At 40.5% G+C, this 13,783-nt stretch overlaps 1 protein-coding gene across 3 annotated transcripts in view; it reads right to left on the minus strand.

Annotated features, from left to right (window-relative positions):
- IFT54 (intraflagellar transport 54) overlaps window positions 1–11,112 on the minus strand; it is a 31,757-nt gene extending 20,645 nt beyond the window's left edge. For 2 of the 3 annotated variants that reach the window (XM_067771763.1, XM_067771754.1), the window contains exons 1-2: window positions 10,790–11,112; window positions 7,832–7,949 (exon numbers count right to left, since the gene is read on the minus strand). In XM_067771763.1, coding sequence (XP_067627864.1) covers window positions 7,832–7,949; window positions 10,790–10,921 — 250 coding nt within the window. In that variant the 5' untranslated portion in view covers window positions 10,922–11,112. The remainder of the gene's footprint in view (window positions 1–7,831; window positions 7,950–10,789) is intronic. The other variant, XM_067771774.1, reaches the window with a different exon arrangement.
- Between the last annotated feature and the right edge of the window lie 2,671 nt (window positions 11,113–13,783).

Genomic DNA, 13,783 nt, shown 5'->3' on the forward strand with positions numbered 1-13,783 from the left:
AAAAAGAACAAAAAAGAATAAGCAAAACAGAGTTGCCAAAATGATAGTAAATTAATTCAGTGTGTGGCGTTAACACTTCGTTTTATACATAACATTTTTCCTTCCTCTGCAGGAGTTAAGGTGAGAATGGAACTCTCGGTTTCCTTTGTCTGGTCGACCGCCAAGGGGCTGCCGGCGTCTCGCTTAGTTCCGGATCTCTTTCCGGTGTCGCCTGCCGTGCTGGTGTTGAATGCGATGGCGGTGTATCGTCCTGTATTATTGTAGCGTTGGGAGTAGAGAACCCTTCCAAATCTTCTTCTGATCCCAATGATATATTTTGTGGTGATTCTATGGGTGCTTCGGCTTCTTCGTGGTTTTCTACTATACCCGATGCAGCTGTGCCGTTCTCTTTAGCTGCAACCCTCGTTTCATAATGATTCACTTCCGGTGTTGCTTTATCGGGCCCCGCGTGTGACTTCCGTATTTGGTCTACATGTCTTTTTATCATTTTCCCATTGAATTGTATTTGATAGTGAAGATCCCCTAGACGGGCGTGTATTGTTCCTTTGAGCCACTTACAAATTCGCGGGTTACCCGACAGGAAGTATACGTTTTGATTTACCTTGAACTCTCTTCCCTTTTTCTTGAGATGCATGTATTGTTTTTCCTCTACTTTCCCCGAGATTTCCTCTGGTCGAATCAAGTCCAATCGTGTTCGTAGCTGCCGTCCCATAAACAATAGTGCTGGTGAGGTGCCTGTTGTCGAATGTGGTGCATTTTTGTACTGTCTCAAGAATTCGTTTATGTTTTCCTGCAAAGAACTATTCGTGGTACCCATTGCTTTCAATGCGTTCTTGACCGTCTGTACGCTCCGCTCTGCTTGTCCATTAGTTGCCGGGTGATACGGTGCTGAGTATTTGTGATATTTAACACCGACTGTAGTCAGGAAGTTGTTAAATTCCACGGACGTGAAATTTGTTCCATTATCAGATACAACCGTTTGAGGAACGCCATAAGCCGCAAATACGTCGTCCAGCAAAGTAATTGTCGGGGCCGCCGTAATTGATTTAGTGATTTTCACCTCTAACCACTTGCTATACGCATCCGAGATTATCAGTAGCATTGCTCCTTCGAACGGCCCCGCATAGTCAATATGAATGCGTTCCCACGGTCCCTTGGGATACTCCCAATGATGATCGCCACTTTTCCCGGGTTTGTTTGCCTGTTTTGCACATGATTCGCATTTGTTCGCCATGTTCTCGATATCATTGTCAATGCCCGGCCAGTATATGAATGAGCGGGCGATTCCTTTCATCTTGACAATCCCTAGGTGTGATGTGTGTAAATTGTCAAGCAGTTTGGCTCTGTACTTTGGTGAAATGACGACGCGATGCTCGAACATCAAAAATCCTGACGATATCTTGTAACTCACTTCTGGGGACTTGTATCCTGTCCTCTTCAAGCATTGACCTGTTTCCAGCAGTTTAATTATTTTACCCAGTCGCTCGTCTTTTCTGGATTCGTTTGCAATTTTGTCGGATCTTAATGGTAATTGGTTGATTTGGCGAATCACAAAGTTGTCGAACTCGTCGTATTCGTCTGGATTATCCGTATGTGCCTGACGCACATGTCCCACCTGTAATGGTTGCTGTCGTAGAGGGTGGTCCCGTGAAAGATAGTCGGCGTTAGCGTTTGCCTTTGAATTTTTATACACCACTTCGAAATCAAATCTACTCAGAAAGTCTGCGCAATTAGCCATTCTGCTAATGCAAAGTACTGGTAGAGACTTGTCTGGTTGTAAAATTTGTGACAACGGTTTATGATATGTGATTAGCGTGAAATGACGCGCGTACAAATATTTGAAAAATTTCTGAACTGCCCATACTATTGCCAGCCCTCTTTGTCCATCTGTGGGTATCGCTGTTCTGCAGTATTCAGTGTTCGACTTGCGTATGCAATGGGTCGTTCAGTTCCGTTCTCTAAGCGATGTGATAGCACCGCTCCCAACCCTGTTTGACTCGCGTCCGTCGCTAGTAGAACCGGTAGTGCCGGGTTGTAGGGTATCAAGACTTGTGGAGAAACCAGCGCCTGTTTTAGATACTCAAAGGCTGAGTTTGCCTCTTTGGACCAGTGAAATATTTCGCTTTTCAGCATATCGCGCAATGGTCGCGCTCTCGTCGCCAGGTCTGGGATAAATGCACTATAGTAAGTAGCTTTTCCTAAAAACAGCTGTAGCTCCTCCACATTCGTTGGTTTGGGGCTGGCTATTCAGTACAGCTTTAATGTGTTTGTCAGATTTATGCACCCCCTGTGCGTCGATGCGATGGCCTAAAAACTCCACCGATGGAGTAGCAAAAACACACTTTGACTTATTTAAGCGTAGACCATTGCATTTGATGCGATTTAGCGTTGTCGCCAAAACCCTCAGCAGCTCTTCAAAATTTTCCGCGAACACCAAGATGTCATCAAAGAAATTTAAAACGTTTGGCACTCCTTGCAGGAGCGTCTCCATTTTTCTTTACCAAATAGCTGGAATATTTGCTGCCCCATATACCGCACGATTCGGTCGTACTAGTCCGTGTGTAGCTGTGTTTAATGTCAAAACATGTGCGAAATCATCGTCGATCGTAAGATGTGTATATGCGTCGGTTATATCCAAGTCACAAAATATCGCCGCTTTTTCATTTTATTGAACAAGTCTTCCGCTTTAGGAATCGGATATTCGTCAATAATCATTCTTGGATTAACCGTTGGCTTGTAATTGCCAGTGATGCGAATATCTCCATTTTTTTCGCGACTACATGTGTTGCTGAAGCCCATTCCGAATGCTCTACTCTCACGTAAAAGCCAGACTGGATTTTGCGATCTATTTCCTTGGCATACGCCTCTCTCAATGCCATTGGTATTTCGCGTGCTCGTGCGAACACTGGTGTGGCTCCCGCCTTCAGCTTCACTTTTGCAGGCGGCCCTCTCAACTTACCCGCTGTCGTGTCAAAGACTTCTTCGTAACTTGCAAGGAGATGTTGCAGCCGTTCTCGTTGGTTTTCTGAAAGTTTTGGCGCGGTTGAACTTATAGAGGTAATTTGCCTGGCTGACGAAAATAGCTCCGAAAAGTTAATTTCACGTGCGAATTGTGAGATCCATTCTCTGCCGCAAAGTGTATCGAAATCTTCTTGGACAACATACAGATTCAGGCGCCGCTTAGTCCTTCCCATTGATGCGGTTACTACAACCCTACCCATGCAGTTCACTCTATGAACCGTGTAGCTTGTAAATCGTCTATCTGTTTTTAATACTCTAAAATTCGGTTTTATAGTGCGAAGAGTTTTATAATTAATAATAGCGCATGGGGCACCCGTATCAAGCTCCATCTGTATTTGCTTTCCATCGATATTTACGTGAAGCATTTTTCTGTCTACTGCTTTACATACATTAATGCTGTTCAGCTGCTGAACTGGTTCGACCTCATCCTCTGAAATCTGATCTAGTTTAGCCTTGCACACTTTTGCAATGTGGCCCAATTTTCACACGAAAAACATTTGGAGCTACTGAATTTGCAGTCTTTTCTGCTGTGTTGGCCCCCACATCCGTAACAATTTGCGGATTTTTCTTTTGGCTTCTTGGTCAACTTTTCAGCATTTGCATTTCTTTTTGTTTTGACTGGTTCGTATCCCAGTTTAAACGTTGGTTCACTTGGTTGTTCCCACTCTGTACACTTCAGATCTGTTGTTGCACTTTGTGTTAGTTCGATTGTGTGCGCAATTTCGTATGCCTCAGTAAAATTGTTTGGTTTTTTACATAACCTCATTGCAAATATAGCGTGACTCCACGCCATACAGTAACTGCTCTGTTAACATCATATCCAAAAAGTCGCCATATTCACAATATGCAGCGCCCTTTTTTAAACGAAGTGCGTACTCGGCAATCGATTCGCCTTTTTCTTGCTTACTTTGTCTAAATTTGATACTTTCAGCATACTTGTTCCGTGAGCCATCAAAAGGGCGAATTAACACGGTTTTTATTTCATTGTATTTCAGCGATTCAGGCGTCTTTGGGCTAACAAGTATTTTTAGTGCGGCGTTCAGCTCTGCCCCCATATGCACGAGTACGAATTTGTGTTGTTCCTCTTCTGGAACTTTGCTCAGCTGTAAGGCCCGATCTACGCGTGTGAAAAAATCCTGCACTGAGGATTTGTCTTCTGACTTGTATTCTGCAATACTAAACGGTGGCGGTTTGGTTGCTGCCCGCTGATTTGCATTTGCCCCAGCACTGTGGGACGCCCCATCTACAGCCTCGCGAATTGCCCCTGCCAATGCATCCATCACCCTCTTCAAATCCTCCGGTGTGAGGCTCATCTTTTTAATCCCACTTTTGACACCACTTTTGTATATGTACATTTACTCAGTTTATTTAATATGAGTGAATATGAACATTTCAATATAAAATGTGTTGAGTTAATACTAAAGAATAAAAAAAGAATAAACAAAACAGAGTTGCCAAAATGATAGTAAATTAATTCAGTGTGTGGCGTTACCACTTCGTTTCATATATAACAATACCTTTAATTTGATACCCATATCATACAAACACATTCTAGAGTCACCCCTGGTCCACCTTTATGGCGATATCTCGAAAAGGCGTCCACCTATAGAACTAAGACCCACGCCCTTTTAAAATTCTCATTAACACCTTTCGTTTGATACCCATATTGTACAAACGCATTCTAGAGTCACCCCTGGTCCACCTTTATGCCGATATCTCGAAAAGGCGACCACCTATACAACTGCCACCACTCCCTTTTAAAATCCTCATTAATACCTTTAATTTGATACCCATATCGTACAAACACATTCTAGATTCATCCCTGGCCCACCTTTATGGCGATATCTCGAAAAGGCGTCCACCTATAGAACTAAGGCCCACTCCCTTTTAAAATACTCATTAACAACTTTCGTTTGATACCCATATTGTACAAACGCATTCTAGAGTCACCCCTGGTCCACCTTTATGGCGATATCTCTGAAAAGGCGACCACCTATACAACTACCACCACTCCCTTTTAAAACCCTCATTAATACCTTTAATTTGATACCCATATCGTACAAACACATTCTAGATTCACCCATGGTCCACCTCTATGGCGATATCTCGGAAAGGCGTCCACCTATAGAACTAAGGCCCACTCCCTTTTAAAATTGTCATTAACAACTTTCGTTTGATACCCATATTGTACAAACGCATTCTAGTCACCCCTGGTCCACCTTTATGCCGATATCTCGAAAAGGCGACCACCTATACAACTACCACCACTCCCTTTTAAAACCCTCATTAATACCTTTAACTTGATACCCATATCGTGCAAACACATTCTAGAGTCACCCCTGGTCCACCTTTATGGCGATATCTCGAAAAGGCGTCCACCTATAGAACTAAGGCCCACTCCCTTTAAAGTACTCATTAACACATTTCGTTTGATAGCCATATTGTACAAAACGCATTCTAGAGTCACCCCTGGTTCACCTTTATGCCGATATCCCGAAAAGGCGACCACCTATACAACGACCACCACTACCTTTTAATACCCTCATTAATACCTTTAATTTGATACCCATATCGTACAAACACATTCTAGAGTCCCCCCTGGTCCACCTTTATGGCGATATCTCGAAAAGGCGTCCACCTATAGAACTAAGCACCACGCCCTTTTAAAATACTCATTAACACCTTTCGTTTGATACCCATATTGTACAAACGCATTCTAGAATCACCCCTGGTCCACCTTTATGCCGATATCTCGAAAAGGCGACCACGTATACAACTACCACCACTCCCTTTTAAAACCCTCATTAATACCTTTAATTTGATACCCATATCATACAAACACATTCTAGAGTCACCCCTGGTCCACCTTAATGGCGAAATATCGAAACGGCGTCCACCTATAGAAATAAGGCCCACTCCATTTTAAAATACTCATTAACACCTTTCGTGTGATACCCATATTGTACAAACACATTCTAGAGTCACCCCTGGTCCACCTTTATGGCGATATCTCGAAAAGGCGTCCACCTATAGAACTAAGGCACACTCCCTTTAAAATACTCATTAATACCTTTAATTTGATACCCATATCGTACAAACACATTCTAGAGTCACCCCTGGTCCACCTTTATGGCGATATTTCGAAAAGGCGTCCACCTATAGAAATAAGGCCCACTCCATTTTAAAATACTCATTAACACCTTTCGTTTGATACCCATATTGTACAAACACATTCTAGAGTCACCCCTGGTCCACCTTTATGGCGATATCTCGAAAAGGCGTCCACCTATAGAACTAAGGCCCACTCCCTTTACAATACTCATTAATACCTTTAATTTGATACCCATATCGTACAAACACATTCTAGAGTCACCCCTGGTCCACCTTTATGGCGATATCTCGAAAAGGCGTCCACCTATAGAACTAAGACCCCCGCCCTTTTAAAATACTCATTAACATCTTTCGTTTGATACCCATATTGAACAAACGCATTCTAGAGTCACCCCTGGTCCACCTTTATGCCGATATCTCGAAAAGGCGACCACCTATACAACTACAACCACTCCCTTTTAAAACCCTCATTAATAACTTTAATTTGATACCCATATCGTACAAACACATTCTAGAGTCACCCCTGGCCACCTTAATGGCGAAATATCGAAAAGACGTCCACCTATAGAACTAAACCCCACGCCCTTTTGAAATACTCATTAACAACTTTCGTTTTATACTCATATTGTACAAACGCATTCTAGAGTCACACCTGGTCCACATTTCTGGCGGTATCTCGAAAAGGCGTCCACCTATAGAACTAAGGCCCACTCCCTTTTAAAATGTTCATTAACCCCTTTCATTTGATACCCGTATCGTACGAACAAATTCTAGGTTCACCCCTGGTCCACCTTTATGGCGATATCTCGAAACGGCGTCCACCTATGGAACTAAGAATCACTCCCTTTTAAAATACTCATTAACACCTTTCATTTGATACCCATATCGTACAAACAAATTCTAGAGTCAACCCTGATCCACCTTTATGGCGATATCCCTAAATGGCGTCCACCTATAGAACTATGGCCCACTACCTCATAAAATACTCTTTAATACCTTTCATTTGATACACATGTCATACAAACACATTCCAGGATTACCCTCGGTTCATTTTCCTACATGGTTATTTTCCCTTATGTTGTCACCATAGCTCTCAACTGAGTATGTAATGTTCGGTTACACCCGAACTTAACCTTCCTTACTTGTTTTAAAATAATTTTTTAATTGAGTTTTCGCGTTAACTAAACATTTTTGAATAACTTCAAAAAAAGAAAATTGCAATTAGTTGGAAAATATTTAAAATCAAAAATAAATAAAAATAAATATTTCAAACCGAAAATAAAAGTTTTTTTAAATATCAACCTGAATGTTGATATAGGCGGTGCCATATGTTTTGTAGAAAAGTAATTTATCTGAAATGAAATGTACACTTGAAGCTAACGCTGAGTATATAATGTTCGGTTACACCCGAACTTAGACACCTTTACTTGTTTAGTATACGTTCTGTTTTGTGTGCCTGCCCACCAAACAAGCTCTACGGAGTACAGTGTCGTAGAAGTTGAATTTACTCTCCTGCTTGAGCTGCTTTGGAAAACAGTCCTTTGTTGGTTGTTGTTAAGTAGCGTTAAAAATACTACCCTGAAGTTTTGGAGAGTGATATCGATTTTCCTTGCCGGATAAATATGATATGCTTCGGAACAAGTTCCGGAACTACCATGTACAGTATATTCTACATACATACATATAAAGTCTTACTTACTTATAACATCAATCATTTTTTGCAGAAATGCCATTTTGCCATCACGATCTTTAATGCTATCGGAATTCAATTCATCAGACGTATATAAACCAACAAAACAACCAGTTTCTTTGATGACCTTGAACGAATTGAAATATTGTTAATCACTTTTATTTAGCACCTTTCTTATATTAAATAACAAGTAAGGAAGACTAAGTTCGGGTGTAACCGAACATTACATACTCAGCTGAGCGCTTTAGAGACAAAATAAGGGAAAATCAGCATGTAGGAAAAGTGAACCTAGGGTAACCCCGGAATGTGTTTGTATAACATGGGTATCAAATGGAAGGTATTGAAGAGGATTTTAAAAGGGAGTGGGCCATAGTTCTATAGGTGGACGCTTTTTCGATATATCGTCATAAAGGTGGACCAGGGGTAACTCTAGAATGTCTGGTAATCAGGGCCGCAGAGAGCCGAGCCGGGCTACTGGGACAGTTCGCGTTTACGGCCCCCTAAAAAATAAATTCAATCCAGTAAAAAAAATAACATAACATACATAAATTTTTCAATTCACATTGTCAGTTTTATTTCATATAAAATAAGATTTACTGGAGCACTTACATAAATGAAATGTTAGATTTCGTTGTTTGATTGCTTACATTAACTTTTTCTAAATATGTACATTTTAACAGCTTGAATCAGCCAAAGAAAACCTTCCGTGCTTTTTGAACTGCGAATATGGAAATTACCGATTCAAAACTAATGCTGCGAGCAAGGCTGGACTCCAACGCCAATGTTCCAAGGCTTGTCAAGCTATTTTGGCTCATAGTAGAACGTAAAATATTTTTCACGCGAGACAATAGACTAAAAGAACGCTCCCCTTCAGCCACACTGACTGGAAGTGTGCAAAATATTCTTAATGATATGCAGATGTTAGGAAATAATACTTCCACCCTGAAGTCATGAAATTTGTTCAGAAGTTGAAATGGTGGCAGGGAATCACATCGCATATTTGCTAAGTGAATGGCTTTGAGATGAATGATTTCATCTATTAGATCCGTAGAAATATGGATGCCATAAATCGTGCAGAATGCCGCTGCCTTTTCTCTGAGCTCTTCTTCCGTCAGAATACTTCCACAAAAAACTAAATTTAATCGCAATGTCATTTACGGCTTCGAAACGTCTTGTTATGTTACCAATCAAGCAGTCCAAAAGAACGTAAAAAACTTGCTGTTTGAATTGAGTTTCGGAATCACACTCAGGTGATTCGCCAATTACTTCATCGAACTGGCGCTTTCTTATCTTCCTTCTTTCTCTGCGAAGGTATTCACAACTCCTATACTCCCTGCCAGAACCTTACATTCTTGAAGTATGATCGACCATTGATCCCTGAACTCAACTCATCAATCAGGCTACGTATATTTTCTGTTTCCACGTCCAGTGTGGCATTTCTAGATTGCATTACCAGATTTCGATGGTTGATTACCGTCAACACTTTGAGCCAAATGGAGGCTAAGAGGATACACTCAAATTTCCCCATATATGCTTCAATACCTTTAAAATCCGTTACCGTTTCTGAACTCAGATTTAAAAGCTTGATTTCATCAATAGGTTTCAATATTTGGGGAATGTGAGTTGCGAAAGGTTTCACACTATCCACACGAGCAGACCATCGTGTTTGTGGCATGCTGTGCAAGGATCAATTAGATTTTTCCTTGAGAATTTCCCATCTCTGAGGGCTTGCGCTAAAGATATTATACAATTTCTGCATAATATCGACAAATGTGATGACTTCTGCACATTAAAAAATTTACCAATAATTGCACCACTGACAAAAGAAATACGAAGCTTGCAACAATTAACGCGAAACTGACCTATGTAAGCTTATCCACGGCATACTCATATGTTTGCACACATTTGCGCTTCGCAAAACAAGTCAAGTGTACTAATTTTTTCAAATTAACGCTCTAGTTTACTAACAGCCTGTATTTACAGATGTCGCTGAATTTTACAAAAATGAAAAAGCAATACGACCAAACTGAGGGGCATAGTTATAATCGAAATAAAATGTCATTTTAAGTTATTTGAAGCATTTTTGACAGATAGCGCTTATAAAATTGTGTCAAAACCGTTTATCTTACTTAAAATCACATTTTATTTCGACTATGACTATGCTCCATAGTATTTGATTTTAGTTTAGTGATTTTCAATTTTAAAACAATTTTTTATAGCAACTAAATATGTATGTATCTATGAAATCCTAGTTAGAGTACTGTCAATACTGCTTTGCCTTGCCGGGCCCCCAAAACACTTCCGGGCCCCAGTGCAATTGCCCTGGCTTCCCCCCCCCCCCCTCTCCTTGGCCCTGCTGGTAATGAATTATCGCACTTTTCCCGTTTTTCAAAATTTTCGATATCGAAAAGTGGGTTATAGTCCGATTTCGTTCATTTTAAATAGCGATCTGAGATGAGTGCCCAGGAACTTACATACTTCGTGTTTACGGACGGACGGACGGACATGGCTAAATGAATTTCTTTTTTCACCCGCATCATTTTGATATATAAAAGTCTATATCTATCTTGATTAGTTTATGCCGTTACGTATTACCGTTATGCGAACAAAATTAATATACCCTGCGAGCTCTGCTCAGCTCTCCAATTTGCTTCTTGCTCTTTTTAATTTTTCTTACAAATTGGCGGTACGGGACCTACATGTTTTATGCCGACGCCGAATGGCATCTGCAAGGCAAATGAGTTTTCACTGAGAAGCTTTTCATGGCAGAAATACACTCGGAGTGTTTGCGAAATCACTGCCAAGGGGCGACCGCGCTTAGAAAAACTTTCTTATTGAAAAAAGCTGTTTCTAAAATGTTGATGTTACTTTGCCATCCTGGATTCAGTGTGGTAAGCGGAGCACGCTACCACCACACCACTGCGGCCGCCTTATATTAAATACATATTATAAAATTCTTATACTTACAGCATTAAAAACATCGTGAAGAAATCGAAATGGTGGCTTTGTTAACAACTTTTCCGTTAAAGGTGGCTTTTTCACATATTTACCCAACGTTTGTTGTGTACGTTTTATCACAGACGAATCCAACTCGCTCATTGCTAGATTGCTAGTGTTTAGCACTTGAAGCTACCGTATTGAATTTGTAAAACTCCAAAATATTTTTGGAAACTCACTTAAACTCTATTGATTGCGAAATGTTGTTTTCTTTTTTGCTTATCATCGCTATGATGAATTCGACCAGAACATATGCGTGGGCATTGTTATGTGCTTACGTTGGCATGGTTACTCGCGTGTTTCATTTCAATGGGTCAATTATACAGCTGAGCTCTTATTAGGCGTACTTCACGTCACATTTGTGACCATAAAAAGCAAATGAGCAGTAGGGTGTCCTCAAGAATGGGTCGTCAAAATTGACAAAAGCTTATCCCTCTATTTAAATGTTATATAACGAGGAGATTTAGGTCGAGCTTCTCTTCGAATTTACGTCGTACTACTTTTAAGTTTTCCTATGAATTGGCGGGATGGAGGTCCCTATTTTTACAAAGCCTAAGCTTTGAGGGGTGACTACAATAAAAATGTAGCACGAAATATCAAGAGAGTCATCCTAGAGAGTAAGTTGTCGTGGAAACTTCACGTGGAAGAGAGAGCGAAGAAAGACTATGCGGCCCTGTATGCATGCAAGAGAATGCTAGGATGCACGTGTGGCTTATCCTCCAAACTCTCTCATTGGGTATTTACGGCAGTTGTCAAACCCATAAAAAAAAATAAATGTAAGGTGCGATAACCTCCGAAGAGATCTAAGGCCGAGCTTCTCTTCCAATTTGCGTCGTGCTCCTCTTGATTTTTCCCTACAAATTGGCCGGACGGGACCTACATGTTTTATGCCGACTCTGAACGGCATCTGCAAGGCAGATGAGTTTTCACTGAGAGCTTTTCATGGCAGAAATACAATCGGAGCGCTTGCCAGACACTGCCGAGGGGCGACCCCGCTTAGAAAAATTGAAAATTAATTGAAAAATCTTATTTCTAAAATTTTGATGTTGCTTTGCCCGGGAGTTGAACACAGGGCATACGGTGTGATAGGCGGAGCACGCTACCATCACACCACGGTGGCCGCCTGTCAAACCCATACTTTATACAAAAAAGTTCTTATACCAAAACAAGTAAGGAAGCCTAAGTTCGGGTGAAACCGAACCAGCTGTACACTTGAAAAGCTGTTGTTGTTTGCTTTGTGTGCTTAATAGTGTTACAAGGCTGCGCAATAATAATATACATAGGGTTCTATTCTGAACTAATTTTTCTTCGAGTTATGTCTCCCGAAACATAGAAAATTGCTTAGTCATAAAAGGGGTGGTGTCACGCCCATATTTTTAAATTTGAAGTTTCTCCTATTTATTGTTATAAATCCAATCGGGAAATGAAATACCATTGATACAAAGCTCTTTTTTACAAAGATAAAGCTTATTTTATTCGTCCACGACCCTTTTAAAAATCGTTTATATAAAAGTGGGCGTGGTCTTTACCCGATTTCGTTAATTTTTCTTCAAAGCATACCTTATAGTAAAGGCAACCTCTCTGCAGAATTTTGTTACGATAGGTTCACTGATTTTTGATTTATGATTAATAATATTTGTAAAATTGATTTTATCATAAGTGGGCGGTGCCACGCCCATTTAAAAAAAAAATTCAAATTTTTATCAAGAGTCTCAATATCAGTCCACACGTCAAACTTCAACATTTACTAAATAATTAGGTTTTTTGTGTTTTCCAAAATGTTATACTCGTATATATAAAAAAGTGGGCGTGGTTATCATCCGATTTCGCTCATTTTCAATACCAATATATTCTGGGTCCAGATAAGCTCGTGTACCAAATTAGGTGATGATATCTCAATATTTACTGAAGTAAACGACAGATAACATTAGATCTCGGCCTACGACGGCCATTCAAGTGGTGTTTCATAATCGCCGACGTTGCGCATCCTATAATAGGTGCGGATTTCCTAGACACTACGACGTGTTGGTGGATTTAAAAAACGAAGCAAAGAATCGATAATGCATACGCATACGCAAACGAAATTGCAAACACAAACCAAGGAATTATTTTCAAACAACCAACATAATTTTTTACGAGAACTACGACGGCATTTCGAGACCGTTCGACCAATACAACACAAACGTCACAGCATGGTAAACCTGCGGTATTTGTTCCCAAGGACCTGCGCTTTTGTAGCCATGTTTTTCTACGCGACGATACAATTAAAAAGCCGTTGAAAGCACGTTACGACGGGCCATATCTAGTTGTTAACAAATACCCCAAGACATACACGATAATGATTGAGATGAATTAGCAGCAATAACACAAGTATTGATGCCAGCACATCGGCGGATTTTCTGGAAAGGGGGTGGTGTAGTGACTACCCAAATCGAACCCTGCCGCAATATGTGGCAACATCATAGAACAGCTGAGTTTTAGCAACTACAGCCAACGTCTAGTAATACTTTGAATTTCAACGCATAATATAATTTGGGACTTTCCCTTTGAAGATACGACGTTCTATATATATATTGAGCTGGCAACCTGAAAAAGTTGCGCTACACAACCCCTTGAATCTGGTATTTTAGTCGCCTCTTACCCCCTAACCCTCTGGGGACTCCGATTGTAATAACGATGACCTCTTATTCTGTTAAGTTCTTTGAGCTCGTGAAGATAAAAGTAGCGGTATTGCAATCGTTCAATACGATGAAATTTATTGATATTATAAAGTCAAGGTAGAACTCACCTTGTTCACTTATCTGGCTGCTGGCAAGTTGCTGCATCTTATCGGAGGTGCAGTGAATTTCGTTCACCGAGGCGATAGCTAAGCTTCTGCCGTTTCGTAGCTCTAAGCACTTCAACGTAGGAAGTACTGAAATTAGATAAAAAGATAGCGTTTCCATTATTCCTAAAAAAGATACA

The sequence above is a fragment of the Eurosta solidaginis genome, chromosome 1, assembly GCF_040869045.1.
Source record: "Eurosta solidaginis isolate ZX-2024a chromosome 1, ASM4086904v1, whole genome shotgun sequence".
Taxonomy (NCBI): domain Eukaryota; kingdom Metazoa; phylum Arthropoda; class Insecta; order Diptera; family Tephritidae; genus Eurosta; species Eurosta solidaginis.